This window comes from Pristis pectinata, chromosome 6 (genome assembly GCF_009764475.1).
Source record: "Pristis pectinata isolate sPriPec2 chromosome 6, sPriPec2.1.pri, whole genome shotgun sequence".
Lineage (NCBI taxonomy): Eukaryota > Metazoa > Chordata > Chondrichthyes > Rhinopristiformes > Pristidae > Pristis > Pristis pectinata.
This window is the reverse complement of record NC_067410.1, coordinates 82,049,875-82,077,461: the sequence shown is the minus strand read 5'-3', so window position 1 is coordinate 82,077,461 and position 27,587 is coordinate 82,049,875. Positions and strand designations below refer to the sequence as shown.

The following is a 27,587-nucleotide window of genomic DNA, read 5'->3' as shown; positions in this document are numbered from 1 at the left end:
GACGTGTTATCCCTTTCACCTTCATCTCCTTTTGGTCTTATTCCCATTAAACACATGTCTACAGAAATTTCTGTCTTGGCCAATTTGTTTGGCTGTTGTTAATGTTCTGATCTATTCCGGCAGTGTTATCGCCTCTTTCAAACCTGCTGTTACCACTCTTCCATTAAAAATAACATGCATCATATCTTGCCACACTATAAGAAGGATGTTGTAGCAACAGAGGGAATGCATAAGAGATTCACCACGATGCTGCCTGGAATGGAGAGCTATAATTATAAGCGGAGATTTAATAGGCTGTGATTATTCTCACTGGAACAAAGATAGCTAAGGGCTGACTTTACTACTTTATTTGTTTGCTGTCATCTCATACAGCACCATCACTTCAAAACTCTACCTTGGTGAGGTGGGCACCTTCAAGGAAATTGTAATTGGTTCTTGCAAAAGTCTTTGCTACAAGCCTTTGTGGCTTTAATGGAAGCTTTTACAGTTGCCAGCCAAACTCTGAAAATATTGGTAGACCACAGTTATGAAGATACAGTGAAGTCAATGAAGCTCATCCCCAATGTGCAGTAGAACAACGTAAGTAATACACATTGGGAGGTTAACTCATCTTTTAGTATCTGCTTCCCTCAATAATACTGCTGTGGTGGTAGCAAGTCAGTTGGTCCAGTCTTTTCAGTAACAGCCAAAGTACTGTTGGACTGTCAAGAGTGAGGTGCTAACAACCTAATTAAGATATTTCAATTCCACTGTGACTTCAAAAGTGAATTTTTTTTTGCTACTTGCTATTTCTATTTACTTATCTTTCAAAATAATCTGAAATTGCAAGATAAATTTAAATTTCATAATTGGTTACATTGAGTGCTTTTCTTTAATAAAATATAGGTATTGGGCACTATTGATCCTGTTGTTGCACACTTTACCTCGTACACAGCATGCAAACTAAAACAAGATGTTCAGGACTAGACTAGGGCTGGTTGCAAGGGCCTGGGCTAGTCTGATGGAGGTGGAGAGATGTAGCTAGCCAGAGTTTGGGAACCTGATGAGGACTAGAGAGAGCATGGAATGTAAACTGTAGTGGTTGCTGGTGTTGTCATGGACTGATGAAATTAGCATCTTGTGTTGGGATCAGGGTATTGATAAAGGAACCAGAACCTAGGCAAGCAAGGTTGGTACAGTGAAAATTTGACAGAAGTAAGTAGGGAGAGTTTGGAGTGACGGGCTGAGGAAACTACTGATTTTGGTGAAATAAAGAGGATAGATAAAATGGGCAAGTTGGGCTAAAGGGGCTGTTTCTGTGCTGTATTAATCTGTGAAATAATGATTGTGGAAAATGATGATAAAAATGAAGCAGGAGTAGTAATGAGAATGAGGAAATGATTGGGTAGGCAAGGGCTGGAAGATGATGAATGGTGGGGATAGCATTGCAATAATGGAACGTGGAGAAGAATGAGTAATTGGAGGAGGGTTGCGAGGGGAGATTGACACTGGACAACCTGAAGGTCCTCTGAACTGGTAGCTTGTAAATTGAAGGGTAGAGATTGCTTCAGGCAGCTCATATGACTATTGCTCTCCATTTTTCTCTCTCTTCTGGCTCCATAAAGATAATTATAAACCTACCTTAATTGTCCTCTCCTGCTATACCTTGCATACCTGTATCACAAATTGATTATCAATGGTCTTTGTGCATTATATCCCTACTTGCACATTGAAAGGACCATTTTCCAGAATTTCTTGACTGCCTCCAGTGTAGATAAACTCTATTCACCCTGTACTGTCAGCTGCTAGTTTGGTTACAGCACCCTTTTGTTAGTGTTGGCCACACACCCATAATGTACTGGATTTCCTGGATCTGGAAAACAACTTGGCTTTCCTTTTTGATTTTGATACATTGTTCCTGGAGAACCAACAAAGATACTGGGCAGGAGTATTAAGGTTGGCAATCCCCACACCAGCTTAAATTCTGTTGTAGGAGTATCTGGCAATGGTAATCACAGAGTTTGTGAACTTAGATGTCCTGCACCATATAGTCACCAGGATTATTTATCTGGAGTGAAGTGATGATCGCAGACCAGAGGTAGGTGTCTCAGGCTCCTTAATTATTACTTTATCATTATTACAGCCTTATCAACCTGGAGGTTACTTGACTGTAAACCTTGACCTGTAAATCTCTCTGTCCATGCTCCTCTTGCCAAATTGGCCTGCCTTACTTTAGCTGTCCCCTGATAATGGGATTGACCCTGCCCAGGGCAGGATGAAAAACTAAGTACAGGCTGGAGCCTGGAATGGTTGGGGAGATATCAACTGTGCTTGTACCTTAAGGCAAGGATTAGCTTCTCGCCATTAAGCGGACCAGACTCATTGTCCGTGTTACTTAAATCTGTGATTGTGGGGATCATCTGCCAATGCTAGGGGCAGGAGATACCATTGTCCCCTGAGCACTGTGGGCAGCTCAGTGGAGCAACAAGAGCTGAGAGGAATGGCACAGGCAAGCACCAATGGCCAGCCAAACAACATCTGGTTAGAAAAGACCAAATGTACCAGCAGTTATGGATGCAACTGCTGATGGGCCATTAGAGAATCTGGTCCATGGGAACAGAGGCACAATTGGTTTAAATCATTACTCACAAGAACCCCTGCAATGCAGGAAGCCACAGCCTTTTATTTCACCCAAGCATTTGCCAGATATTTATCCGGTCAGGTGCTTCATTTGATCACATTCCCTTTTTTACAATCTGTGCAACTGCCCAGTTTGAAAATGCTTAAGCTCATCAGAGAAAACATTACAGTATAGATGCAAAACTAGCTACTCGCTCCATTGCGCCATCAAGGCTTTGGAGATATATTTCCAGTACAAAGCCAATGGAATGTTATGGAATCTTAAGTTTTACAATTGTTAAAAATGTCCCTGTGGTTTATACCAATTTGAAAAATCTATTGGTAACAGTTACTTTTGAAATAACAAAAAAATTCACTTTGCCTAACGGCCCTTTGAAACAGTGAGGCCAAACGTAATGTTTTTTTTAAACTTTGAAGTTATAATTTTAAATATAACATGCTTAGTTAAAGGTAACTGCCTTCTTAAATATTTTATACTGATCAGAAATATTTTGATATCATCTTTCTAACATGCATTTCTTTGATGAGGTTTAGGGGGGGATTTGTCCAGGTGCAGGTGTGCTTGAGAAACTACAGTATGCCAGTTACCTGAGTCAGCTAAAACGAATGAAGGAGCAAGCACAAGTGATTAACCAAACTATTGCAGAATTAGCCACCATGCCCTATTTGCATGAAATGAGTCAACATGAAATTGAACTGGTAAAATATTTTGCACATCTTTTTCTGCATTATTTACATGTTAACATTCTATAATGATGAAACAATGTCAAACTGCATGGTGATACATCTTTTTCCTTCCTCCAAACATTTTAAATGTTATTATCCTCCATTCTTTGTCCATTTCTGTTGTCCCTACAGCATCTCCTTCATCTCCAACTCTCCTGTTTTTTTTTTGATACCATGTGCATATGGGCATTTTAATCAAAAGCTCAATTTATTTTATGAGAATATTTGTATCCTTGTATGTTTTCTGGCCACTTTTAAGCTTTACCTTTTATCTGGCCTGTAATCAAATCTGTTTCTTTCAGATTTAGGTTGATAATACACCAGTTCCACTCCCATTTTATCCAAAGACCTATTTCCCACAATGGAAATACTATCTAGGTTTCACCAGCAGGAGAATTGGATCCGTCAAGTCTTTCATCCATGTTCTACCACTGAAATGACAGGGAAACTTCACCTATCTGAGAATCATTTTTTACTTGATCAGTTACAGACCAAATCAAAACTTTTTTATTGGCAAGTGTAGTTCCAGCTGTATCTTAAATGGATAAGCTTAGAATTTAGATGAAGGATTATGAATTTACAAATCAAAGTTACTACCCCAATGATCCAGCACCCTCAACTTTGGTGGTGCTGAACAAGCAGATCTTTTAAGGACCATTGGCTGTTATTCCTATTAATACCCCAACACACATATTTCATTATATACATGATAAAGAGTAGTAAAATGATTTTTTGCTTTACTGAACCAGGGAGTTTCAGATTCAGTAACTTTGTTAAAACAAAGCACTCTGGTTGCAAACCTACCCATATTTCTTGTCCCTGTCCCTGGCCAGACAGTGCCACACAGATTCCAGAGTAATGATTGTACCAGATTGCTGAACTTTTGGTATTTCCAAACAATCGGATACTGGATTACCAGTTTTTACTGTAGAGAGTGAAGAAGAAGAATTCACTTCCAGTTTAACACAACAGTATCAGACTACCTATGTAATAAAAAATTCAAGTTACAGTCAGTCACTCATATTACAGTACATTTGACAATATTAAAATTGTTTTTTTTTCCTCTCTAGTAAGATGCCATCATGGGGTCAAATAAGCTGCAACATCCCCCCAGAATTTATTTTGGGAAAATGGCTTATGTTCACTTAAATACACCAGACAACTGGGAACACCAAATGGATGCCCGACTGTATCTTGTGTAATGTGCAAAAGAGAAACATTGACCAACTTCTCTTTGCCAGCTCAAATCCAGCTGGGAGTAAGGTTCAATATGGCCAGATTTTAGTTATATTTCTCTGAGCCATTCCTGGCTTTTCTGTCTCCACAAAAGTCAAAGAAAATGATCTTTGGCTGTTTCATTTTACAAAGTGACCACTATTTCACTAAGCCTCCATAACCTAAAGACAAATTATATAAATTTTCCAAGATTAATGCCTTTGGAACTAATTATTCTACTAGAACTGTTTTTTTCAAGTTCTGTAGTTTTATTATGGGATAGTGCAATATATAATTCCATTGCCAGCAGTGTGAGAGAACTATGATTTAATCTCTAATGACATAAAAATATCTTTTTTATATTTAATGAAGTTGTTTCCTTGTAGTTTCCTGATAAAATTTATGTTTGTAACCCAGCTGCATTCATTAATGACCGATGCTGTTGACACTCTTGAAGGAAACAGGACCAGTGGAGAATGCATTTGGAGCAAAACTGAAAAGGTAGAAGTTTCACTGTAAAACAATACATAGTTATATTTAGGTTTGATTAAATTGCTTTATAAGTATTTATTGCCCGATCTAGCCTCTTAGATTTTTATATAAAATTATTATCACTTCCATGGACATGTACAAATATAATGGTTCAACTAATTTATTGAACTAGAGTATTATACTGCCAGTAAGTAATTTTTCATGATTGTTGCTTTTGTATTACCACTGGTTTGTGACTAGTGATACTTTGATGGAGAGTGTAGGTAATATGGAATTATTAACACTAGGAAATGAGTTCATCTTTAAGCTCAGTTTTGATTATGCGAGGTAACTGCAAATCTTATTCATTAAATTAACTCAGCTGCCATTGTTCTCACAGAAACCATTGTGAGACATTAATTTCCTCCTCTAATTTTTGAAAAGTTGCAGTACATTTGTTTGTAATAATCTTGAGCTGCTTATTAGATTTTTCTCATTTACTCAAGCCAAGATTTTAACGTGCGATTTCATACTCTGATTCCTAAACTGAGATAATTACACGTTAAAATTTCACCCATTAAGAACCAGCTTCTCTTTGAGACATTTTACAGTTGCACAATACTTCTCATTTTGGTTTCATTTCTCAGATGCACTGGAATTCACTGATTATTAACTGAATAAATTTCTGTTAATAAACAGTGATTTTTAAACTAGAGGATGTAGTGTTTAGCTCAGTTGGACAGAAAGGAAAAAGACAGTTCACCTTCTCTGTCACTTCAATTTTTTTTGGAACCAGTCTAAAAGCTGACACAATATTGATAGGTCAGCAACATAATGGCTGTTGCCTTTTGATCACTGAAGAGCCAGAAGACAGGTTTGGACCTGCAGTTAATCTTTCAGGAGCAAATGAAAAATAGGACTTCAAAAGGCAGCACCCTTTCAATTACTTCCAGTTGTATTCAGCCAACTAGAGAAGAAAGTAAGGCAGATTAATGTGACTGGAGCTGTGATCCAGGAGAGATGGTTTTAGATTCTCTGGGCATTGGGACTATATCTGGGCCAATTCAAGATTAACACGTTGCACTTCAATCTCACACGGAGGTTCACTGGAGCAGCAGATAAGATAAAGGGCATCATGTAGCAGTGGAAAAGATGCAAAAAGAAATGGGAATGTTGGACAGTATTTGATGGGAACAAACTATGAATATAGGAAGGACAAAGGCTGATTTAAAGTGCTTGTGTGAACAAAAATTTAGCTAGTAAGATTGGAAAGCTGCAGGCACAAGTTGCCATGTGGGATTATGGTACAGTAGCAAAAGCTGAAAAATGCTGCAAAGTACAAGAATACACTGTATTCAAAAAACATATGGGATGGGAGACATTACTGTTTGAGGATTTTATCATGACCTCAAGGACACAATCCACTTAAAGCCAACAAGCAAGAATGATTTTAGTATGCTACTGGTAGTATTCCATATTGCCACAAAATAGCAAGGGAGTGCAAGAGGAGCAAACCTACAGGGAAATTAGATGTGTAAGAATACACGTTGGGGACTACAGTTATCTCAATATTGATTGGAATAATGTTGAGTGAGGGCACTGTGACTGGCTCTGAGACTCGGAGGGAAAGGATGCAGTCAGACAGGGAGATAGTGATAGTGAGGGGGGGGGGGGGCAGAAGAGATGCCAAGATGGTCTGTTGCCTCCCGGGTGCCAGGGTCAAAGATGTCTCTGAGCGGCTGTAGAAAATGCTCAAAGGGGAGGGCAGACAACCAGAAATCGTTGTACATTTTGGTACAAATGGCATACGGTAGGTAGAACAAGGGATGAGGTCCTGCAGAATGAGTTAGGTAGGAAGTTAAGAAGCAGGGTAATGATCTCTGGATTACCCCCAGGGCCACGTGCTAGTGAGGTCAGAAATAGAAGGGCAGATGAATTTGTGGCTGAGGAGCTGGTGCAGGGACTCAGGTTCTTGGCCCACTGGGATCTCTTCTGGGGTAGAGACCTGTACAAGAGGGATGGGTTGTACTTGAACCAGAGAGGGACCAATATCCTTGCAGGGAAATTTGCTAATGCTACACAAGAGGGTTTAATCTAAATTGTGCAGGGGTGGGGACGGGGGACTCTGAGCAGGAGCAAGTCATGGGATAAAGCAGTAGCCAGCGAGAGCAAGTTTAGTAATCAAGATAGCCAGGGACACAGTAAAGGCAGGGAAAGGAATACCCAGTTAAACTGTATTTATTTCAGTGCAAGAGGTTTAACATACAAGGCAGACGAATTCAGAGCATGGATTGGCTCTGAGGACTGGGATGTTATAGCCATAGCAGAAACATGGCTGAGAGAAGGGCAGGATTGGCAGCTCAATATTCCTGGATACAGATGCTACAGGTGTGACAGAGGTACAGGTGAGCGAGGAGGGGTTGTTGCCTTTTTGATAAGGGAGAAAATAACAGCAGTACTTAGAGATGATGTTCTTGGGGAATCATCCAGTGTTGCCATATGGGTAGAATAGAAACAAGAAGGGGAGGGTCACTCTAGTGTGGCTGTATCATAGACCCCCAGTAGTCAGAAGGAACTTGAGGAGCAGGTGTGCAGAGAAATTGATCACGGTTGTAATAATCGGGTAATATTAGTGGGAAATTTTAATTTCCCCAGTATTAACTGGACTACCCAGAGCGTTAAGGGCTTGGATGGGGCGGAATTTGTGATATGGGTCCAGGAAAGCTTCCTGAGTCAATATATATAGGGAACAAGGTAGGGCAAGTAACAGAAATGGCAGTGAGGGAGCACTTTGGCTCTATTGACCATAATTCTATTAATTTTAAGATAGTGATAGAAAATGTAGGACAGGTCCACAGGTTAGGGTCCTAAACTGGAGCAAGACTAATTTTGGGGGAATTAGGCAAGATCCAGCAGAGGTCAATTGGGTGAGCCTGTTTGAAGGAAAAGGAATGAATAGCAAGTGGGAGGATATCAATAGTCCAGGAGCAGCATGTTCCTGTTAGGGTGAAGGGTAAATCTGGCAAATTTAGGGAACCTTGGCTAACCAGGGATATCATGGCCCCGGTCAAGAAAAAGGAGGAAGCATACATAAGATTTAGGAGATCAGGTACAAGTGAATCCCTTGATGACTATAAAAAGATTAAGAATACTCCTGAGTGAGAAATCAGGAGGGCTATGAGATGGATCTGGCAGGCAAGGTTAAAGAAAATCCCAAGAGGTTTCTATCACTATATTCAGAGTAAAAGGTGGCCAGGGAGAGAGTAGGTCCCTTTAGAGATCAGCAGGCCACCTATGGCCTGAGCCGCAGGAGATGGGTGGGATTTTTAAATGGATATTTCTCCTTGTTTACTGAGGAGAAAAATCATGGTTGCTCAAGAGATGAGGGAAACTAGTGGAGATGTTTTGGAGGACATTTGTATTATCAAGAGGAGGTATTTGCAGCCTTGCAGTGCATTAAGGTGGATAAATCCCCAAGGCCTAACAGAGAGTATACATGGATTTTTGTGGGAGGCTAGAGAAGAAATTGCAGGGGTCCTTGTAGAGATATTTGCTTCATCATTAGCCATTGGTGAAGTTCCCAAAGACTGGAAGGTGGTTGATGATGTTCTGTTGTTTAAGGGAAGCAAGGATAAGCCAGGGAACTAGAGGTTGGTCAGCCTGATGTGAGCAGTGGGGAAGTTACTGGAGGGAATTCTGAGGGACAGGATCTACCAGCATTTGGAAACAGTCTGATCAGGAGGAGTCAGCGTGGCTTTGTGCATGAAAGTTGTGTTTGACAAACCTTTGAGTTTTTTTTTGAAGAGGTAACCAAAAAAAGTAGATGAGGGTAGGGCAGTGGATGTTGCCTATTTGGACTTTAGCAAGACCTTTGACAAGGTCCCACATGGCAGACTGGTCTGGAAGAATAAGTCCCATGGAATGCAGGAAGAGCTAGTTGGGTGAATTCAAAATTGACTTGGAGGTAGGAAGCAGAGGGTAATGGTTGAAGGTTGTTTCCTGGAATGGAGGCCGGTGATGAGTGGTGTGCTGCAGGGGCAGGTGTTGGGACTCTTGTTACTTATATAAATGATTTGGATGCAAATGCACAAGGCTTGATCAAAGTTTGCAGATGACAGAAAATTAGGTGTTGTTGATAGTGAAGAAGGTTATTGTAGATTACAGGGGGATCTTGATCAGTTAGGGAAGTGGGCTCAGGAATGGCAAATGGATTTCAATATAGACAAGTGTGAGGTGATGCATTTTGGAAAGTCAAACCAGCCTAGGACTAATACTATGAATGGGCAATGGGGAATGTAAATGGAACAGAGGGACCAAGGAGTACAAGGCCATAGTTCATTGTAAGCAGCATCACGTGTAGATGAGAATGATGTTTAGCACACAGAGTTTCAGCAGTCAGAGCTGGGACATTATGTTGCAGTTGTACAAGTCACTGGTGATGCCACACTTGGAGTACCATGTACCATTTTGGTCACACTGTTACTGGAAAGAGTGCAGAAAAAATTTACGAGGATGTTGCCAGGACTAGAGGGCCCTGAGTTATAGAGCGAGGTTGGCCAGACTAGGTCTTTATTCCTTGGAACTTAGAATGAGGGGCATTATGAGAGGCATAGATCAGGTGGATGATAACTGTCTTTTTCCCAGGTTAGTGGAGTCCAAAACTAGGAGGCATAGATTTGGGGTGAGGGGAAAGATCTAAAAGAGACTTGAGGGGCAACTTTTTCCACGCAGAGGGTGATGAGTATATGGAACAAGTTTCCAGAGGAAGTGGTTGAGGCAGGTCCAATAGTGTCATTTAAGAAGCACTTGGATAGGTATATGGAGGGGCAGGGCCTTGAGGGATAACACAAGAAATTAGGACTAGCTGGGTGGGCATCATAGTCAGCATGGACTCGTTGGGCTGTAGGGACTGTATCCATGCTGTATTGCTCTCTGACTCTATAACAGAATAGCAAAAGAAAATCCAAGCGCCTGGTTTAAGCAGTCAGTTATCAGTAAGAAGAGGGACATGAACAAATAGGGACAAAAATCGATTTATGCTTAGACTGAGAGAGTGTATAATAAGTGTTCCCAGAAGTTGGCCACATGACCATTTGAACCTGGTATTGGTTTATTATTGTCACTTGTACTGAGGTACAGTGAAAAACTTGTCTTGCATACCTATTGCACAGGTCAATTCATTACACAGTGCAGTTACATTGAGTTAATACAGAGTGCATTGAGGTTTGCCATTCAAGATAGTCATAGCTCATCTTTTACCTTATAGTGCTACTTTCCAATACCAACTACACATTCCTGCATTCCCTTAATACTCAAGTGATGAAATTTACTAGAGAAGTGTAAAGTGATTCATTTTGGCAGAGACAATATATATTTAGTGACAGAATTCTTAAAGAATACAAATAGTGAGCCAGGGTTTAATGTGCATAACTCTTAAAATGGCAGGATGCATTGAGAAATCAGTCTAAAAAGTGTGTAGAATCCTCTATTTCATAAACAGCATAAAAAGCAGATAGGTTGTTTTCTATAAAACGCTGGATAGGTCATATGATGAGTCCCATTCTTGTCACTGCAGATTGAGGACATGTTCTAGAGATTGGAGTAAAGATTTACTTGGAATGGTATGGGATGGGGGTGGGGGGGGGGGGGTGGTGGGTGGGCAGGGTAGTTGTTGTTCACCTTAGAGCAAAGCAACAATGTACATCATCACCATGTCAAAGAATAGGGAACCATTTCTCACAATGTTGCACTCTAACTCACAGCTGCTTTGCAAAAGTTGCAACTTGAGACCAGAATACTCAAGTAATTGCAACCAGCAAGTATACTTTCCAAATTAAGAACATTTTCACCATTGATTATCTGGACATTTACTCTTAATATTTGATGGGCATGCTGGATAGAGCCTCCTTTTGAAGTCAGACATGACAGTATTTCTGACATCAAAACACCCCCATGAGTTATCTCGTATCAGGAATATCTCTGGATACTAATTAGACTTAATTAGTACAATATTTAAGTTTTGTGTTATTCATTTGGTCTTTTCACCAAAGCACCTCAGAACAGGGGGATTCCCACTGGAAAACTCGAAGGAAAAAAAAAGCAGTTGGTACAAAGGTTGGTGAGATTCCAAATTCTAGCAAAAGGAAAAAGAAAGTTTCATAAATTCAGCTCAAATTAATCTAACTGTAGGTCTTTGTTTCCGTAAACATTCCCTTACACCCAGCAATCCCAAATGGCCCTTTAAACAGAAGTAATTTGATGCTCAACACTAAAGCCAGAAATAATAAGCTCTATGTGTTTCAACTCACCAGAGAAGAATTTCATGCAAATAGGCATGTATACAAAAAGAAATCCAATAGTTTTGGATTTCTTCTGTTTTGGATATTATAATACTCCAAGCTAGTTTTGCGATTGTCCGTTGTGTTAGTGTCCATTTCCATTCCTGTGGCAACTATTGCGACCAATATGCAAGTCAAAGTTAATTGCTTGCCATGGAAAAAGGGGGGAAAAAAAAATCACAGCCAGGAATACCCACTTTAACGTCATTTTTTTTTAAAGAATTGGTTGCAATTTCTCATGTAAACTTTTACTGCCATTGTGCAATACTGTTTCAACAAATCTTTGAGGTAAAGATTTCCTAAAAGTGAATAGATAAAATTATCAAATGTTAGAATAATTTAAAAGCTATTTAAAATTTAGGATGTACTTTTCAATAACATTACAGAGTTTTAAAGTAATAGCTGACTGATTGCAGGTTGGGCTAATTGAAGACCTTATCTATCAATTAGAAGATAATTTTCTGAAATCAAAAGCTCTGAAAACAGCTCGAAAACAAAGAAGAGAAGTAAAGAAGCTGAAAAGCCAAAAACTTGTTCCATTGGCTGGTGATCTGAAGCAATCCAGGGACACAAAGTCTGTGGGAAAGACAACAATACAGTCATAGACTGAAAGATGTAATCACCTTCCCTTCCTCCATTTTTCACTGTTGTGCCAAAGGAGCTTGAATAATTGTATTGGAATGTGACATAAATTGAAGATAAAACAGATTGAAAGACTAATTGACATTCATGATTGCTTTATTAGTTGTTCATTTAAATACAATTTAAATCAAGAATACCAATTCCATGGTCTCAATTTTTGAAAAAAATGTTTTCCTGTGCTATTACATTGCACACCAAGTACTGCTCCAATAAAATTCTAATCACATTTACCCACCTTATTCCTGCATCTTCTCATTCCCATCTCTTAACATTGTATTTCTCCCCAATAAATGTGCAATCCAATTCCATACTCTCAATTTTCCAAAGAGGTTTTCCCTATCCTATTATGGATTAGCATTGTCATTACACAACCAATACTGTGCCAATGAAATGGCAGTACTCATTCCAAAGCTCTATATAATCAACAACTTCTGGCATCTATACATGTACAGTTAAACATGAAAATCTATAAAAGTGTGAAAATATCCATGTTCCTCCAAAAAAAAATGCATTTGGGCAGAGGATGCAACCAGCATTTATCATATTGATAATATTTCCTAGGGCTGACATTCAAATTGAAAAAACCATTTGAAAAAAATACTTGCATTGTCCTTCAAACAAATAAAAATGATTTCCATTTTCAAAAAACATTTAAACATGTTTTCTAGAATTGCAAGTTTCACATCTGTGTGTACAAATTGATAGAGGAAATGATCAAGGAATATACAGTATAAATAAAATGAGATATGTATTCTCCTCATCCATCCCTCAGTATTTCTTTAAATTTTAATCCAAAAATGACATTCCTACCTTAAATTAGACCAATGGATCGATCATGCACATGGGTGGTTTCCAGAAAATTAATGCTAAACGAGACTCAAGATCATCAATCTCTAATAATAATTCACCATTAAACAAACAACTCTTTTCCCAAAACAAGTTTATTTGCATCTATCGTGTTTAAATGAAACTATACAGTCTAAAAGTTGTCCACATAAAAATTCAATATATCCTTCATTTAGCAGCTTAGATTATTTTGTACTGTAGAGAATACTTAAGAAACAGTCCATGTAGACATATAGAATAAACAAGACATTCACCCCAATCCCAAAGAAAGAGGAAAAAGTATTAGTACAAAGGAAAATGCCCCCAATGAGCAATTCCACATATTGGATATCTAATTAACAATATATTCAAGGTAGAGAAACATCCACATATACAAAAACACCATAGCACTTAACTTTACATAAAAGATCATTGTTTAACAGATGCAAGATGATACTTTAGAAATGCAGCTTATTTTTTAATAAATGGGACATGCCAAGACAGGTATGATTATAGCCTTGGAATCATCCCTTATTATAAACTAAATAATGTTTTATATAATTACACAAAATAAAATCACAACCTCAGTTTAACTCAGTTGTTAAGCTTTGAGAAAACCCAAATGATTGTCTTTTTAATTGCTGAAGACGATGACAATCTTAATATTGGCCAAAAAGTGTTAATTTTCTTTCCTGTTAAATTTGAAATATTCCAGTTTAATGAAGAAAATCATTTTGCAGATATCATAACCGTTAAAATAAGCTGTTCTTTAGGATTGAAAACACTGAAGTTCAGAAAAAAATACTGTGTCCTAGAGGTTAAATTTCAATTAATTGCCCAGCAACAACAGAGAATGCAAGTTAGAAAACTCAGGGGATCAGGTTTCATGCTTATTTTATATCCTGTCCAATAGAAATTATTTTGGTCAGTTTTCCATCCAATCCTTCTGTTTCCCACCCTACAAGTTGGTTTAAAATGGCCTCTCCTCCCAAAAGAAGGAACATGTCAGTTTAAATCAGTGCATAAAAAGACTTGCACATTTTGTTGAAAAGGCAACCAAAGCCAAGTAATAAATAATAAACTTGTACAAAAATGTACAAACTGAAGTAGGAAAAATAACAATAATCCTTCAATTACAGCATTCAGCCAGGTAAACAAATATCCAGATTCACTGTAAACAAAATTCAAGAAAAAAATCCATAGAATTATGACTGCCATCTTCTTTTAAAACCATGTAGCCTTCAAACTTGAAGTTCTATTTGATACTGTATCATTTCACTGGATTGCAATTGATCAGAAATCTCTTTCCTGGATTTACCCAACAAAATACAAATTCTATATCAGATGAGTTGTTGACCGACTGAAGGTATGGTACCTTTTTTCAAACATCGCTGGAAGACTCACCAACGAAGGTGACTGCATGCCCTGGACAAAAGAAAAAAAGTCAGTTCACGTTTCTCTAATATTATGACTCAAAGGTCAAGAAGGGCTCTCTCCCCTCTTCCCACCCACCCCCCTCAAGTGGCAACACTAACTCTTGCAATTAATGTAAATAAATGTAACCTACAATTTTCTTCCATATTTTACATGGTAGAATTATTTGCTCAAACTGAGGATTGCCATATTCCCCCAATCATGGCATCTAAAATGTTTCTTCCACAACTCCAGGGCTTTTCACTCCACCCGTTGGAAGTCAATTCCACCTGGTGATCCTGCTGTGAAGAACTTCCTTTAAATCAATACTACATTTTCCAAATATTAATTTTATCAGGTCACCTAGTTCGATAAACATAGTTTAATTTTATGTATTATATTCTGGATCATAAATCATGTAAGGTATTGCAGTTCTATTTTAAATTAAATTACTCAGGATTTTTCTGCATTATAGGAATAAATTAATGATTCTCCTCAAATATCATGTACATTTCATGTTCCAGAAACACATGTGGCATTCAGCATCGATCACCACACATATTAGTGGATTACATTAATATATTGCTATTTTGATTACATAGCACAACATTGAAGTTTTTGTCAATTAATATTCTACAATGATAGGGTTTTAGTAGATTAATTCTGCGGATTTTTCTACTTGTCTGTTTTGGCAATATGAAATCATCATGTGACACTAAAAATATATGAAAAAGTATTTTTGACTGTTGCATATAATATTCTAGATACACCCAAATCACTGGATAGTTTATAAAGTTTATTTAAGAAATGGAACGAACACCCTCCATCAACAACTTTATTTTGGCTATTTTGTCATGTGCTTGCCAAGGTCTTCTATCTTCTGAAGGTGGCAGAATAACAGAATCTATTCCCATATATAGTTTTAACCACGTATAAATTTGGACGATGGTAATGAAACAAGCCAAGTTGCAATCATATTTTGGAGTTAATCTCCTCTGAAGAGGGTTTGCAGTGCTCCGTAAAGAATATTTTGTGCAGCCCTTCCTCACTGCTTCATTGGAAAGTACCTGAGCTCAGAATCTACCCAAAATTCCCAGACACTAATGTTGAAGCTTTTACATTTATAGATACAAAACAAAAGTTAACAAGGAACCAAAGGCTTTAATAAAAATCTACTGTTTCAAACTCAGACATGATTAATCTGAATCAAGGTGTTGCATCCCATGTACACCAAGGTATAGACCAAGCATAAACATTTCTGAATAAAATCAAGCAGGGATGAAATTTCTGGGTGTTCATTAATTTTGTTCAAGGGAGCAATAAGAAAGTGAATGCCACATACGCGGAAATTCCCAAGAACCCCAGATCAAAGCAGCTTCATGGACCACAAACAGCAAAAATGAACTCCACTCAAAATAAAAATCAGACCAAATTAAAACACACAGGTAATCAGACTTTCCTGACCACAATGTGTATAGAAGGGGTATTCAAAGAAATTAAGACCTTTACTAAAAATGGAGATTGCAGAGCCTCTGACGATGATCTTTGCGCCGTCGATGGAGACGGGAGAGGTTCCGGAAGATTGGAGGGTTGCGGATGTTGTTCCCTTATTCAAGAAGGGGAGTAGGGATAGCCCAGGGAGTTATAGACCAGTGAGTCTTACCTCAGTGGTTGGTAAGCTGATGGAGAAGATCCTGAGGCAGGATTTATGAACATTTGGAGAGGTATAATATGATTAGGAATAGTCAGCATGGCTTTGTCAAGGGCAGGTCCTGTCTTACGAGCCTGATTGAATTTTTTGAGGATGTGACTAAGCACATCGATGAAGGGAGAGTAGTAGATGTAGTGTATATGGATTTCAGCAAGGCGTTTGATAAGGTAGCCCATGCGAGGCTTACGGAGAAGGTGAGGAGACATGGGATCCAAGGGGACATTGCAGTGTGGATCCAGAACTGGCTGGCCCACAGAAGGCAAAGAGTGGTCATTGGAAGGTCGTATTCTGAGTGGAGGTCGGTGACCAGTGGTGTACCTCAGGGATCTGTACTGGGACCCTTACTCTTTGTGATTTTTATAAACGACCTGGATGAGGAAGTGGAAGGGTGGGTTAGTAAGTTTGCAGATGACACAAAGGTTTGAGGTGTTGTGGATAGTTTGGAGGGCTATCAGAGGTTACAGAGGGACATAGATAGGATGCAAAGTTGGGCTGAGAAGTGGCAGATGCAGTTCAACCCAGATAAGTGTGAAGTGGTTCATTTTGGTAGGTCAAATATGTTGGCGGAATATAGTATTAATGGTAGGACTCTTGGCAGTGTGGAGGATCAGAGGGATCTTGGGGTCCGAGTCCATAGGACGCTCAAAGCGGCTGCGCAGGTTGACTGTGGTTAAGAAGGCATATGGTGTATTGTCCTTCATCAGTCGGGGAATTGAATTTAGGAGCCGAGAGGTATTGTTGCAGCGAAATAGGTCCCTGGTCAGACCCCACTTGGAGTAATGTGTTCAGTTCTGGTCGCCTCACTACAGGAAAGATGTGGAAGCCATAGGAGGGAGTGCAGAGGAGATTTACAAGGATGCTGCCTGGAATGCGGAGCATGCCTTATGAAAGCAGGTTGAAGGAACTTGGCCTTTTCTCCTTGGAGAGACGGAGGATGAGGGGGTAACCTGATAGAGGTGTATAAGATGATGAGAGGTATTGATTGGGTAGATAGTCAGAGGCTTTTCCCCAGGGCTGAGATGGTGGCCACAAGAGGACATAGGTTTAAGGTGCTGGGGAGTAGATATAGAGGAGATGTCAGGGGTAAGTTTTGTTACTCAGAGTGGTGAGTGTGTGGAATGGGCTGCCGGAAACAGTGGAGGAGGCGGATACAATAGGGTCTTTCAAGAGACTGTTAAATAGGTATATGGAGCTGAGTAAAATAGAAGGCTATGGGTAAGCCTAGTAATTTCTAGGGTAGGGACATGTTCGGCACAGCTTTGTGGGCTGAAGGGCCTGAATTGTGCTGTAGTTTTTCTGTTTCTGTTTTCTGTTTCTGCATTTAAGTATTCAATAGCAAAGAAATTTACATTAAATATTTTGCTGTTTGCAGCATACAGTTTTTCTAATACATTTGTTATGCAGTTGCAAGGTAATCATGTTGAAAACTGATTACAGTTCCATTAACACCAAGAATTAAAATGTTATAAAATTGTTTCTGCCAGCCCAAATTAGCAACACCCAAAAGTGAAAATGTTAGTAATTGTGATAAAATTTCTTCCTGCCCACATTAGCAAGAGCTCAAACTCGGAACCTCTGTGTCACTTTGAACCTGTCAATTCCCAGTTCACAGACAGTAAACACAAAATAAAAAGGGGAAATAAAATTGGCCTTGGTACCGCTTTAAACATAAGCTACTTATATTAAATCAGACAAGCACCAAATGGTTCATCATGCTAGAAGTGACAAAATAGAGTGTATTGTGGAGGTTAATAAAATATTAAAACTACAGCAAGACTCACTGTCCACAAGATAGATATGGGGTTGACTTGGTAAGGGTGGATGTAGAATATTTCGAGGTCTGAGGCCAACAGGTGCACTATCCAGGGAGTTAGAGCGTTGCACAGTTACATTGTTTTCTGACATCACTGTGTCATTCAGACCAAATGTGGATGAAGAACAAGAAATCTAGATATAGGAAGACCACTAAATTACAGTAAGTGGGTAAGAGGCAAAAAAAATGTAACTTTCAAAAATATAGATGCTCCAACTGAAAAAAAATCACGTGGGAAATAAGCACTTAGTCTATATTGTATATATAGTCGTATTTTCTATCCCAAAAGATCTGATAGTTCAGATAATTAATTGATAGTTAAAAAAATTAATAGATCATATTGGCAACCACTATTACCAGAAACTATGGCTATGGAACTTTTCAGTAAAATGCTATGATAGCCTATCAGCTGGGAAACAAGATGGATTGAAGGAGGCAATTGATTACTGTTGAAAGTTTATGGAAATGAACAAATGGAGCAAGAACATATGTAGGAGTGAAAAAGGGGTCCAGAAAAAAAGGGCCACAAAGCAGAAAGGCTTAATTAAAAGAACTAAAATAGAAATGTTGATCCCACAGGGAAACACCAAAAAGACAAATACTCAAAATTGCTGGGATGAGAAATAAAGACAGCAAAGAGAGATTACTTCAAAGTATGGAAATCAGTTGTGCTAAGTATGAAGGGAAATTCTTTTTGGATAGGCAACCAGTTTGTACTTTATAAATAAGGGTGCCAATTTCCAAATCACAAGCAAATGCCAAGTATTTATCATGCACTATTGTTTAGCGGAGCCACTGATTTACAGTAATTCAATTTTAATTCTATTTTCATTGCATGGTAGTCTGGCATTACTGGTTCAGGGTCCAAATTCAACAACTGGATTACTTTTGTTATGAATGAGCGGCTTTAGTGCATTTAATTTTACATTTGGAAATGATGTCAGAAAACTGCTTGCAGTTCTGATCTGTTGGCAAGTATATAGTAATCACAGCTGGTGGGTGGGATAAGAGATAAACAGCAAAAGGGTAATATTGGGTTCACTAGATGTGCTAAACAGAGTATCCTCGCACTCTATAGCAAAAGCTGTTAAAAATAAAGTTTGATCCAAGCAATATGGTCAAAATTACAACTGGTTTTATCTAGATAAGTTTAAAATACTATTTCCACTGGCAAATAGAAGGTACGAATTTAATCACAAAATTGAAGACATTAGAATGCAATGGAGATTTTAAATACAGATTAGTTTTACTTGGAAAGAAAAATTACAACAGGGTAATGCTATATGGAAAAGGTGCTCACCCAACACATTGTTCAGTACTTTAAACCAAGGATGATTTTTGGGCTCTTAAAGAATTTTTAAACAAATTTACTAAAAATTCCACTCATATACTAGTTTTAATGGGTTTCGATTTTAATGATTTGATTCATTCTTAAAATAAAAGGCAAGAACACCTGCAGACGATAAACAAAGGTGCTGAATCCGAAAATAAGAGTGAAACTAATTTGCATCAATTTGAGCAACTGCCTGTTAATTGTTATAAAGCAGCTGAGAAAAAAATGTTTTCACAACACAATTAAAATGTAAAAAAGGAGCCCGAAATTATGACCCAAAAAACTATAAAAATGTGCACTTGTGCTTACCGCTAATGAAGTGGTGCTGGTGCTTGCTAATCGACTACCCAAATGTGTTCCATTTCTTTTTGGGCTCTTTGTATCTGGCGTACTGTGAGCCATTAGAGCTCGCTGCAAAACTCTCCTGGGCGTTTTAGTAAATGAGAATGCTCTTGTAACCTAGACAAAAAAAACGATTTTACACCATTATCCATACAGATGCTTATACTTATATGCATTTCAATGAAATTAATTGTTAGGAAAATAGTCACTAAGTAGTGGTAAAGAAATGACTGCTTAGCTGGAAAGGAAAGCTCTAAGGGAGACGATCACAGCTGTCTGGATGGACGTTGAGAATAGGAAAAGACGGAAGGACACCACAGAAAATAAAAAGGCAGCTTAGGAAGGTGGAAATAGAGGGCATGCATTTCAGGTGAGAGGGGCAAGTTCAAAAGGAGATGTGCCGGGCAATTTTGTTTTTTTTTGTTATAGAGAGTGGTGGATGCCTGGAATGCACCACCAGGGGTGGTAATGGAGGAAAATGTAATACAGGCATTTAAGAGGCTCTTAGATAGGCACATGAATATGCAGAGAATGAAGAGATATGGACTTAACATGGAACATAGAACAGTGCAGCACAGGAACAGGCCCTTTGGCCCTCGATATTATGCTGAACTAGTTAGTAATTAAAAGCTTACTAAACTAGTCCCTTTTGCCTACACAAGTCCATATCCCTCCTTTCTCTGCATATTCATGTGCCAATCTAAGAGTCTCTTAAACACCTTTATCATATTTGCCTCTACTACCATCCCAGGCACCCACTACTCTGTGTAAAAATAAACTTACCCCACACATCTCCTTTGAACTTACCCCCTCTCACCTTAAATGCATGCCCTCTGGTATTAGAGCCTGGGAAAAAGATACTGGCTGTCTACTCTATCTTTGCCCCTTATAATCTCCTAAACTTCAGTCAGGTCTCTCCTCAGCCTCCATCACTCCAGAGAAAACAACCCAAGTTTGTCCAACCTCTCTTCATAGCACATGCCCTCTAATCCAGGCAGCGTCCTGGTAATCCTCTTCTGCACCCTCTCCAAAGCCTCCACATCCCTCCTATAATGGGGCAACCAGAATTGAATGCAATACTCCAGATGCGGCCTTGCCAGAGTTTTATAAAGCTGCAACATAACTTCCTGACTCTTGAACTCAGTACCTCAACTACTCAGTACACTTCCTTTACCTTCTTGATTAAATTCACCACCTCTCCCTTAATCCAAGGATCTCTTACCTTGCCATCCTTAGCTTTCCTTCTTACTGGAACATACCTGTCCTGAGCAGTTGGTCTTTAAACAGCTTCCACATGTCAGATGTGGATTTGCCCAAAAAACAGCGGTTCCCAATTAACGGAGAAACAAGAGTTCTGTAAATGCTGGAATCTGGAGCAATACACACAAAATGCTGGAGGAACTAGATTTGCAGGGGGAGGGGAACCAGAGTGTTAGAACAGATAGTGAGGTGGAGGAGGAAAAAGGTCATGTGAGGACTGCAGGTATAAACAGAAATCAAAGGTTTGTACGTGATAGAAATGTTCTCAGGTGCATCTATTTCAATGCAAGGAGTATTGTAGGCAAGGCAGATGAGTTTAGGGCATGGATTGACACGTGGAATTATGACATTATTGCTATTAGTGAGACTTGGATGCTGAAAGGGCAGGACTAGCAGCTTAATGTCCCGGGGTTCCGTTGTTTCAGACGTGATAGAGGGGGAGGGATGAAAGGGGAAGGAGTGGCATTACTAGTCAGGGAAAGTATCACAGCTGTGCGGAGACAGGACAGCCCGGAGGGCTCGTCTACAGAGACCATATGGGTGAAGCTGAGGAACAGAAAAGGTGTGGCCACACTAATAGGGTATTATAGACCGCCCAATAGTCAGAGAGAATTGGAGGAACAAATCTGCAGTGAGATAGCAGACAGATGTAAGAAACAGAAAATTGTGATAGTAGGGGATGTTAACTTTCCACATATTGACTGGGACTCTTACACTGTGAAAGGGCTGGATGGCTTGGAATTTGTCAAATGTGTTCAGGAAAGTTTTCAAAATCAATATATAGAGGTACCAACGAGAGAGAATGCAATACTGGATCTCCTGTTCGGGAACCAGACAGGTCAGGTGACAAGTATGTGTAGGGGAGCATTTTGGGTCCAGTGACCATAATGTCATTAGTTTCAAGTTACTTATGGATAAGGACAGGTCTGGTCCTCGAGTGGAGGTTCTAAATTGGAGAAAGGCCAATTTTGTGGAAATGAGAAAGGATCTAGGAAGAGTGGATTGGGATGAGTTGTTTTCCGGCAAGGATGTGTCAGTAAGTGGAATGCCTTCAAAGGCGAAATTTTGAGAGTACAGAGTTTGCATGTTCCTGCCAGGATTAAAGGCAAAGTTAAAAAGCACAGGGAACCTTGGTTTTCAAGGGATATTGGCGATCTGCTTAAGAAAAAGAGAGAGGTGCATAGCAGGTATAGGCAACTAGGAACAAATGAGGTACTTGAAGAGTATAGAAAAAGTAAGAAAATACTAAAAAAGGAAATCAGGAAGGCAAAAAGACATGAGGTTGCTTTGGCAGATAATGTGAAGGTAAATCCGAAGGGTTTCTACAAGTATATGAAGAATAAAAGGATAATAAGAGACAAAATTGGTCCCCTAGAAGATCAGAGTGGTCGTCTATGTGTGGAGCCTCAGGAGATGGGGGAGATCTTAAACAATTTTTTTGCATCAGTATTTACGCAAATGGAAGGAAGGGAAACAAGCAATAGAGTCATGGAAGATGTAGAGATTAAAGAGGAGGAGGTCTTGCTGCCTTACAGCGAATAAAGGTAGATAAATCCCCTGGGCCAGATAAGATGTTTCTTCAGACATTGAGGGAGACTAGTGTTGAAATTGCAGGGGCCCTGGCAGATATATTTAAAATGTCCTTAGCCACAGGTATGGTGCCAGAGGACTGGAGGGAAGCTCATGTTGTTTCATTGTTTAAAAAAGGATCTAAAAGTAAGCCAGGTAATTACAGGCTGGTGAGCCTGACATCAGTAGTGGGTAAATTATTGGAAGGTGTTCTGAGAGATCAGATATACAAGTATTTGGACAACCAAGGGCTGATTAAGAATAGTCAGCATGGCTTTGTGTGTGGTAGATCATGTTTAACGAATCTTGTAGAGCTTTTCGAGGAGATTACCAAGAAAGTAGATGAAGGAAAGGCCGTGGATGTTGTCTACATGGACTTTAGTAAGGCCTTTGACAAGGTCCCACATGGGAGGTTAGTTCAGAAGGTTCAGACACTAGGTATGGAGAGGTTGTAAACTGGATTCGAAATTGGCTGTGTGGGAGAAGACAGAGTGGTAGTGGACGATTGTTTCTCAGACTCGAAGCCTGTGACTAGTGGTGTGCCTCAGGGATCTGTGCTGGGGCCATTGTTGTTTGTTGTCTATATCAATGATCTAGATGATAATGTAGTAAATTGGATCAGCAAGTTTGCTGATGACACTAAGATTGGAGGCATTGTGGACAGCGAGGAAGGCTTTCAAAGCTTGCAGAGGGATCTGAACCAAATGGAAGAAGAGGCCAGAAAACGGCAGATGGAATTTAATGCAGACAAGTGTGTGGTGTTGCATTTTGGAAGGACAAATCAAGGTAGGACATACACAGTAAATGGGAGGGCACTGAGTGCGGAGGAACAAAGGGATCTGGGAGTTCAGATACATAATTCCCTGAAAGTGGTGTTGCAGATAGACAGGGTTGTAAAGAAGGCTTTTGGCATCCTGGCATTCATAAATCACAGTATTGAGTACAGGAGTTGGGATGTTATGGTGAGGTTGTATAAGACATTGGTGAGGCCAAATTTGGAGTATTGCGTGCAGTTTTGGTCACCTAACTATAGGAAGGATATCAGTAAGATTGAAAGAGTGCAGAGGAGATTTACTAGAATGTTGCCGGGTCTTCAGGAGTTGAGTTACAGGGAAAGATTGAACAGGTTAGGACTTTATTCTTTGGAGCACAGAAGAATGAGGGGAGATTTGATAGAGGTTTACAAAATTATGAGGGAGATAGACAGAGTTAATGCGAGTAGGTTCTTTCCACCTAGATTAGGAGAGATAAGTACGAGAGGACATGGCTTTAGGGTGAAAGGGGAAAGGTTTAGGGGGAACATTAGGGGGAACATTAGGGGGAACTTCTTCACTCAAAGAGTGGTGGGAGTATGGAATGGGCTGCCATCTGATGTAGTAAATGCGGGCTCACTCTTGAGTTTTAAGAATAAATTGGATAGATACATGGACGGGAGAGGTCTGGAGGGTTATGGACTGGGTGCAGGTAAATGGGACTAGCGGGATAACGTTTCGGCACAGACTAGAAGGGCCGAATGGCCTGTTTTCTGTGCTGTAGTGTTCTCTGGTCAGGCAGCATCTATGGAGAGAAATAAACAGTCGATGTTTCGGGTCGAGACCCTTCACCAATCCTGATGAAGGGTCTCAACCCGAAACGTCGACTGTTTATTTCTCTCCAGTAGATGCTGCCTGACCTGCCGAGTTCCTCCAGCATTTTGTGTGCATTGTTCTCAATTAACTCTCCCTAGTTCCTGCCTAATACTCTCGTAGTTTGCCCTGCTCAATTTAATACTCTCCCACAAGGTCCATACTTCTCCTTATTCATAGCCATCTTAAAACTAATGGAGCTGTTATCACTGTTTCCTAAATGTTCTCCCACTGAAAGGTCAGTCACCTGGCCAAGCTCATTTCCCAATATCAGGTCCAGTATTGCCCCTCCTCTAGTTGGATCATCTACATACTGATTTAAGAAACCCTCTTGGATGCATCTAACAAATACTGCACCATCTAAAATTCTTGTACTAAGGAGGTCCCAGTCTATATTGGAGCAGTTGAAGTCACCCATGACAGCAACCTGTTGTTTTTGCACCTTTCCCTAACCTGCCTGATATCTGTTCCTCAATGTCCTGGTGGCTATTTGGGGGACGGGGGGGTCTGTAGTCTAATGCCATCAGTGATTGCACCTTTCTTTTATTTTTGGGTTCTACCCATATAGACTCAGAGGATGAGACTCCATTATGTCCCCACTGTGTGGGCAGAAAGGATTCAGGTTCTTGGACCATTGGGATTTCTTCTGAGGTAGATGTGACCTGTACAAGAGAGACCAATATCCTTGCATTGGAAGTTTGCTAGTGCTACATGGGAGGATTTAAACAAGATTGGCGGTGTGTGGGACCCTGAACAGGAGCAAGTCAGGGGATAAAGCAGTAGCCAGCAAGAGCAGGATAGTCGGGGCACCATAAAGAGAGGGAAAGGAATACCCAGTTAAACATGCATTTATTTCAGTGCATGACGATTAACAGGTAAAGCAGATGATCTCAGAGAGTGGATTGACTCTGGGGACTGGGATGTTATCACCATAACAGAAACATGGCTGAGAGAAGGGCAGGTCTGGCAGCTCAATGTTCCAGGACAAAAAATGCTACAGGCATGACAAAGGTACAGGTAAGTGAGGAAGGGGTGTTGCCTTTTTGCTAAGGGAGGACATAACAGCAGTGCTTAGAGACGACATCCTTGGAGGATTGTCCAGTGAGGCCATATGGGTAGAACTTAGGAACAAGAAGGGGAGGAGCACTCCAGTGGGGCTATATTAGAGACACCCCCAATCGTCAGCAGGAACTTGAGGAATAAGTGTGTAGAGAAATTGCTCATAGTTGAAAGAATAACAGGGTTGTATTTGTAGGAGATTTTAATTTCCCTAGTATTCACTGGTGCTGGACGGGGTGGAATTTGTGAAATGTGTCCAGGATTTTCCCGAGTCAATACATAGAGGGACCTCCTCTTAGGAAATGAGGCATGACAAGTAATAAAGCTGGCAGTCAGGGAGCACTTTGGCTCTAGCAACCATATTTCTATTGGTTTTAAGATAGCGATGGAAAAGGATAGGAGAGGTCCATAGGTTAGGGTCCTAAACTGCAGCAGGGCTAATATTGAGGGAATTCTTTAGATATATTAAGAGTGAAAGGGTGGCTAGGGAGAGAGTAGGTCTCCTTAAAGATCAGTGGGCTGCCTAGCCATAGGAGATGGGTGGGATTTTTAACAAATTTCTCTCCTCAGTGTTTACTGAGGAGAAAATCATGGTTGCTCAAGAGACAAGGGAAACAAGAGGTGATGTTATTACCAGGGAGAAGGTATTTGCAGCCTTACAGCACATTAAGGTGGATAAATCCCCAGGGCCTGACTGAGTGCATCCTTGGACTTTGTGGGAGGCTAAAGGAGAAACTGCGGAGGCCCTTGCAAAGATATTTGCTTCATCATTGGCCAGGCTAGGTCTTTATTCCTTGGACCGTAGGAGAATGAGGGGCGACTTTATAGAAGAAGTGTTTAAAATTATGAGGCATAGACAAGGTTGACGGTAACAGTCCTTTCCCCAGGGCGGGGGAGTCCAAAACTAGGGGGCATAGATTTAGGGTGAGAGTGGAAAGATTTAAAACAGATCTGAGGGGCACCTTTTTCATGCAGAGTGTGGTGAGTATATGGAACGAGCTGCCAGAGGAAGTGGTTGAGGCAGATACAAGAGTATCATTTAAGAAGCATTTGGAAAGGTACATGGAGGGTGGGGGGGGGGGGGGGGGGGGGGTGGTGCTGGAGGGATATGGGCCGAACGCAGGAAATTGGGACTAGTTTGATGGACGACATGGTCAGCATGGACTCGTTGGGCTGAAGGCCCTGTATCCATGCTGTATTGCTCTATGACTCTATAAAAGATAGAGCCGTTCGCGTCTTCCATTGTTCCAAGTTCAGTTGAGACTTGATCAGTAGCTTAAAATAAAAACTATTGAAAGGGTAGCTGAACTTCAATAGAATTTATGATACACACAAACTACTTAAACACTTGTTCAATTGTACAATCTATCTAAAAAAAAATCTTAATAAGTTTCAATTTCTGCACATTGGTTATAAGTACTTTAAGTTAGAACTATCAACTTTAAAACACAATTAATATTATCCAGCCATACAGCTAGATGGTTAAAGGCAGTGTGGAAATACAACATTATTTCCTAGTTAAGCAGTTCAAATATATACTCCTACCTCCTTATAATACCAATTTTAATTAAAATTAGGCACAAACATGAGAATTCTGGTGACACAAGAGACTGGAGATGCTAGAATCCAGAGCAAAAAGACAAACTGCTGGAGGAACTCAGTGGGTCGAGCAACATCTGTGGGAGGGGTAATGAATTGTTGACATTACAGGTCAAGACCCTGCATCAGGACTTTATTTTGCGGGAATTCTGGTTCTATTTATATTATGATATTCAATACTAATCATGCAAACCATGTACCCCAAAACAAATAGTTAAATCTTACAAATGCCTTCTGTCAATAAACATGAATGCTGGATTCTAAACAACCTCCAAGGAATAACATGTTTAAAGGATAGATCATGATTTCCAATAGTGAATCTTAAAGTATAAACTGAAGTCTTAGCTTGTGCCTGTGATCCAGTTGCAGGCATCATCTTTAATCAATAATACAGGAGTTAAGTTCACATATGCAGATAATCAAGTTATGAAATACATTTTTTTTGGAGCAAGGGAAAATGGCTCAAGTGGGATAGTACACAAAATAATCAAAAAATAAACTTAAGACAAACTTACAAGAAAATAACTTATTTGAAAGGATTTGAATGGTAATTCCTCAGTACCTGGTTTACTATAAATTTATGAATGTAGCACATTTGCAGTCTTACGCCCAATATGTTAAACTACCTTTTCAAAAACTGACTAATCCAGTATCAGTATAATAACTTGGTTATTTTCTATTAAAATGCAATTGGGTTAACTTAATATCAACTGAAAGGGACCCATTTCAAATCAGTAACTCAGCAGAAGACTTCACAATAACCAATGTTCGTTTTTTAAACTTGAGATTCAAAGCTTTCAATCTTGCATAATTCTGCCAGTGTTAAAACAGGTCAAATCAATGACATACCTTCTTTGAAGTCTTTTTAAATGCTCTTGATGCTTTGCTTAATGTGCTATCCATATCTTTTGTGTTAACTTCTAAAAATTCTGGGTCAGTGTTAAAAATAATATTTTCCTAGGAGGAAAAAAAACTCAGATTAAAGCAGGCCTGCAACTAATTAATGCTGCAATGTGAGTGAATGTTG

General features: G+C 39.6%; 2 protein-coding genes across 3 annotated transcripts in view; one reads left to right on the top strand and one right to left on the bottom strand.

Moving 5' to 3' along the window:
* Nucleotides 1–11,974, top strand: part of LOC127571873 (spermatogenesis-associated protein 16-like) — an 89,609-nt gene extending 77,635 nt beyond the window's left edge. Inside the window, exons 9-11 of the mRNA XM_052018619.1 lie at nt 3,154–3,318; nt 4,978–5,061; nt 11,786–11,974. Coding sequence (XP_051874579.1) covers nt 3,154–3,318; nt 4,978–5,061; nt 11,786–11,974 — 438 coding nt within the window. The remainder of the gene's footprint in view (nt 1–3,153; nt 3,319–4,977; nt 5,062–11,785) is intronic.
* Nucleotides 11,975–12,091: 117 nt separating this feature from the next.
* The window catches only part of ect2 (epithelial cell transforming 2), a 49,963-nt gene continuing 34,467 nt past the window's right edge, over nt 12,092–27,587 (bottom strand). Inside the window, exons 22-25 of one of the 2 annotated variants that reach the window (XM_052018485.1) lie at nt 27,410–27,517; nt 19,416–19,565; nt 17,742–17,907; nt 12,130–14,261 (exon numbers count right to left, since the gene is read on the bottom strand). In XM_052018485.1, coding sequence (XP_051874445.1) covers nt 14,218–14,261; nt 17,742–17,907; nt 19,416–19,565; nt 27,410–27,517 — 468 coding nt within the window. In that variant the 3' untranslated portion in view covers nt 12,130–14,217. Of the gene's footprint in view, nt 14,262–17,741; nt 17,908–19,415; nt 19,566–27,409; nt 27,518–27,587 lie in introns of both variants that reach the window. The other variant, XM_052018487.1, reaches the window with a different exon arrangement.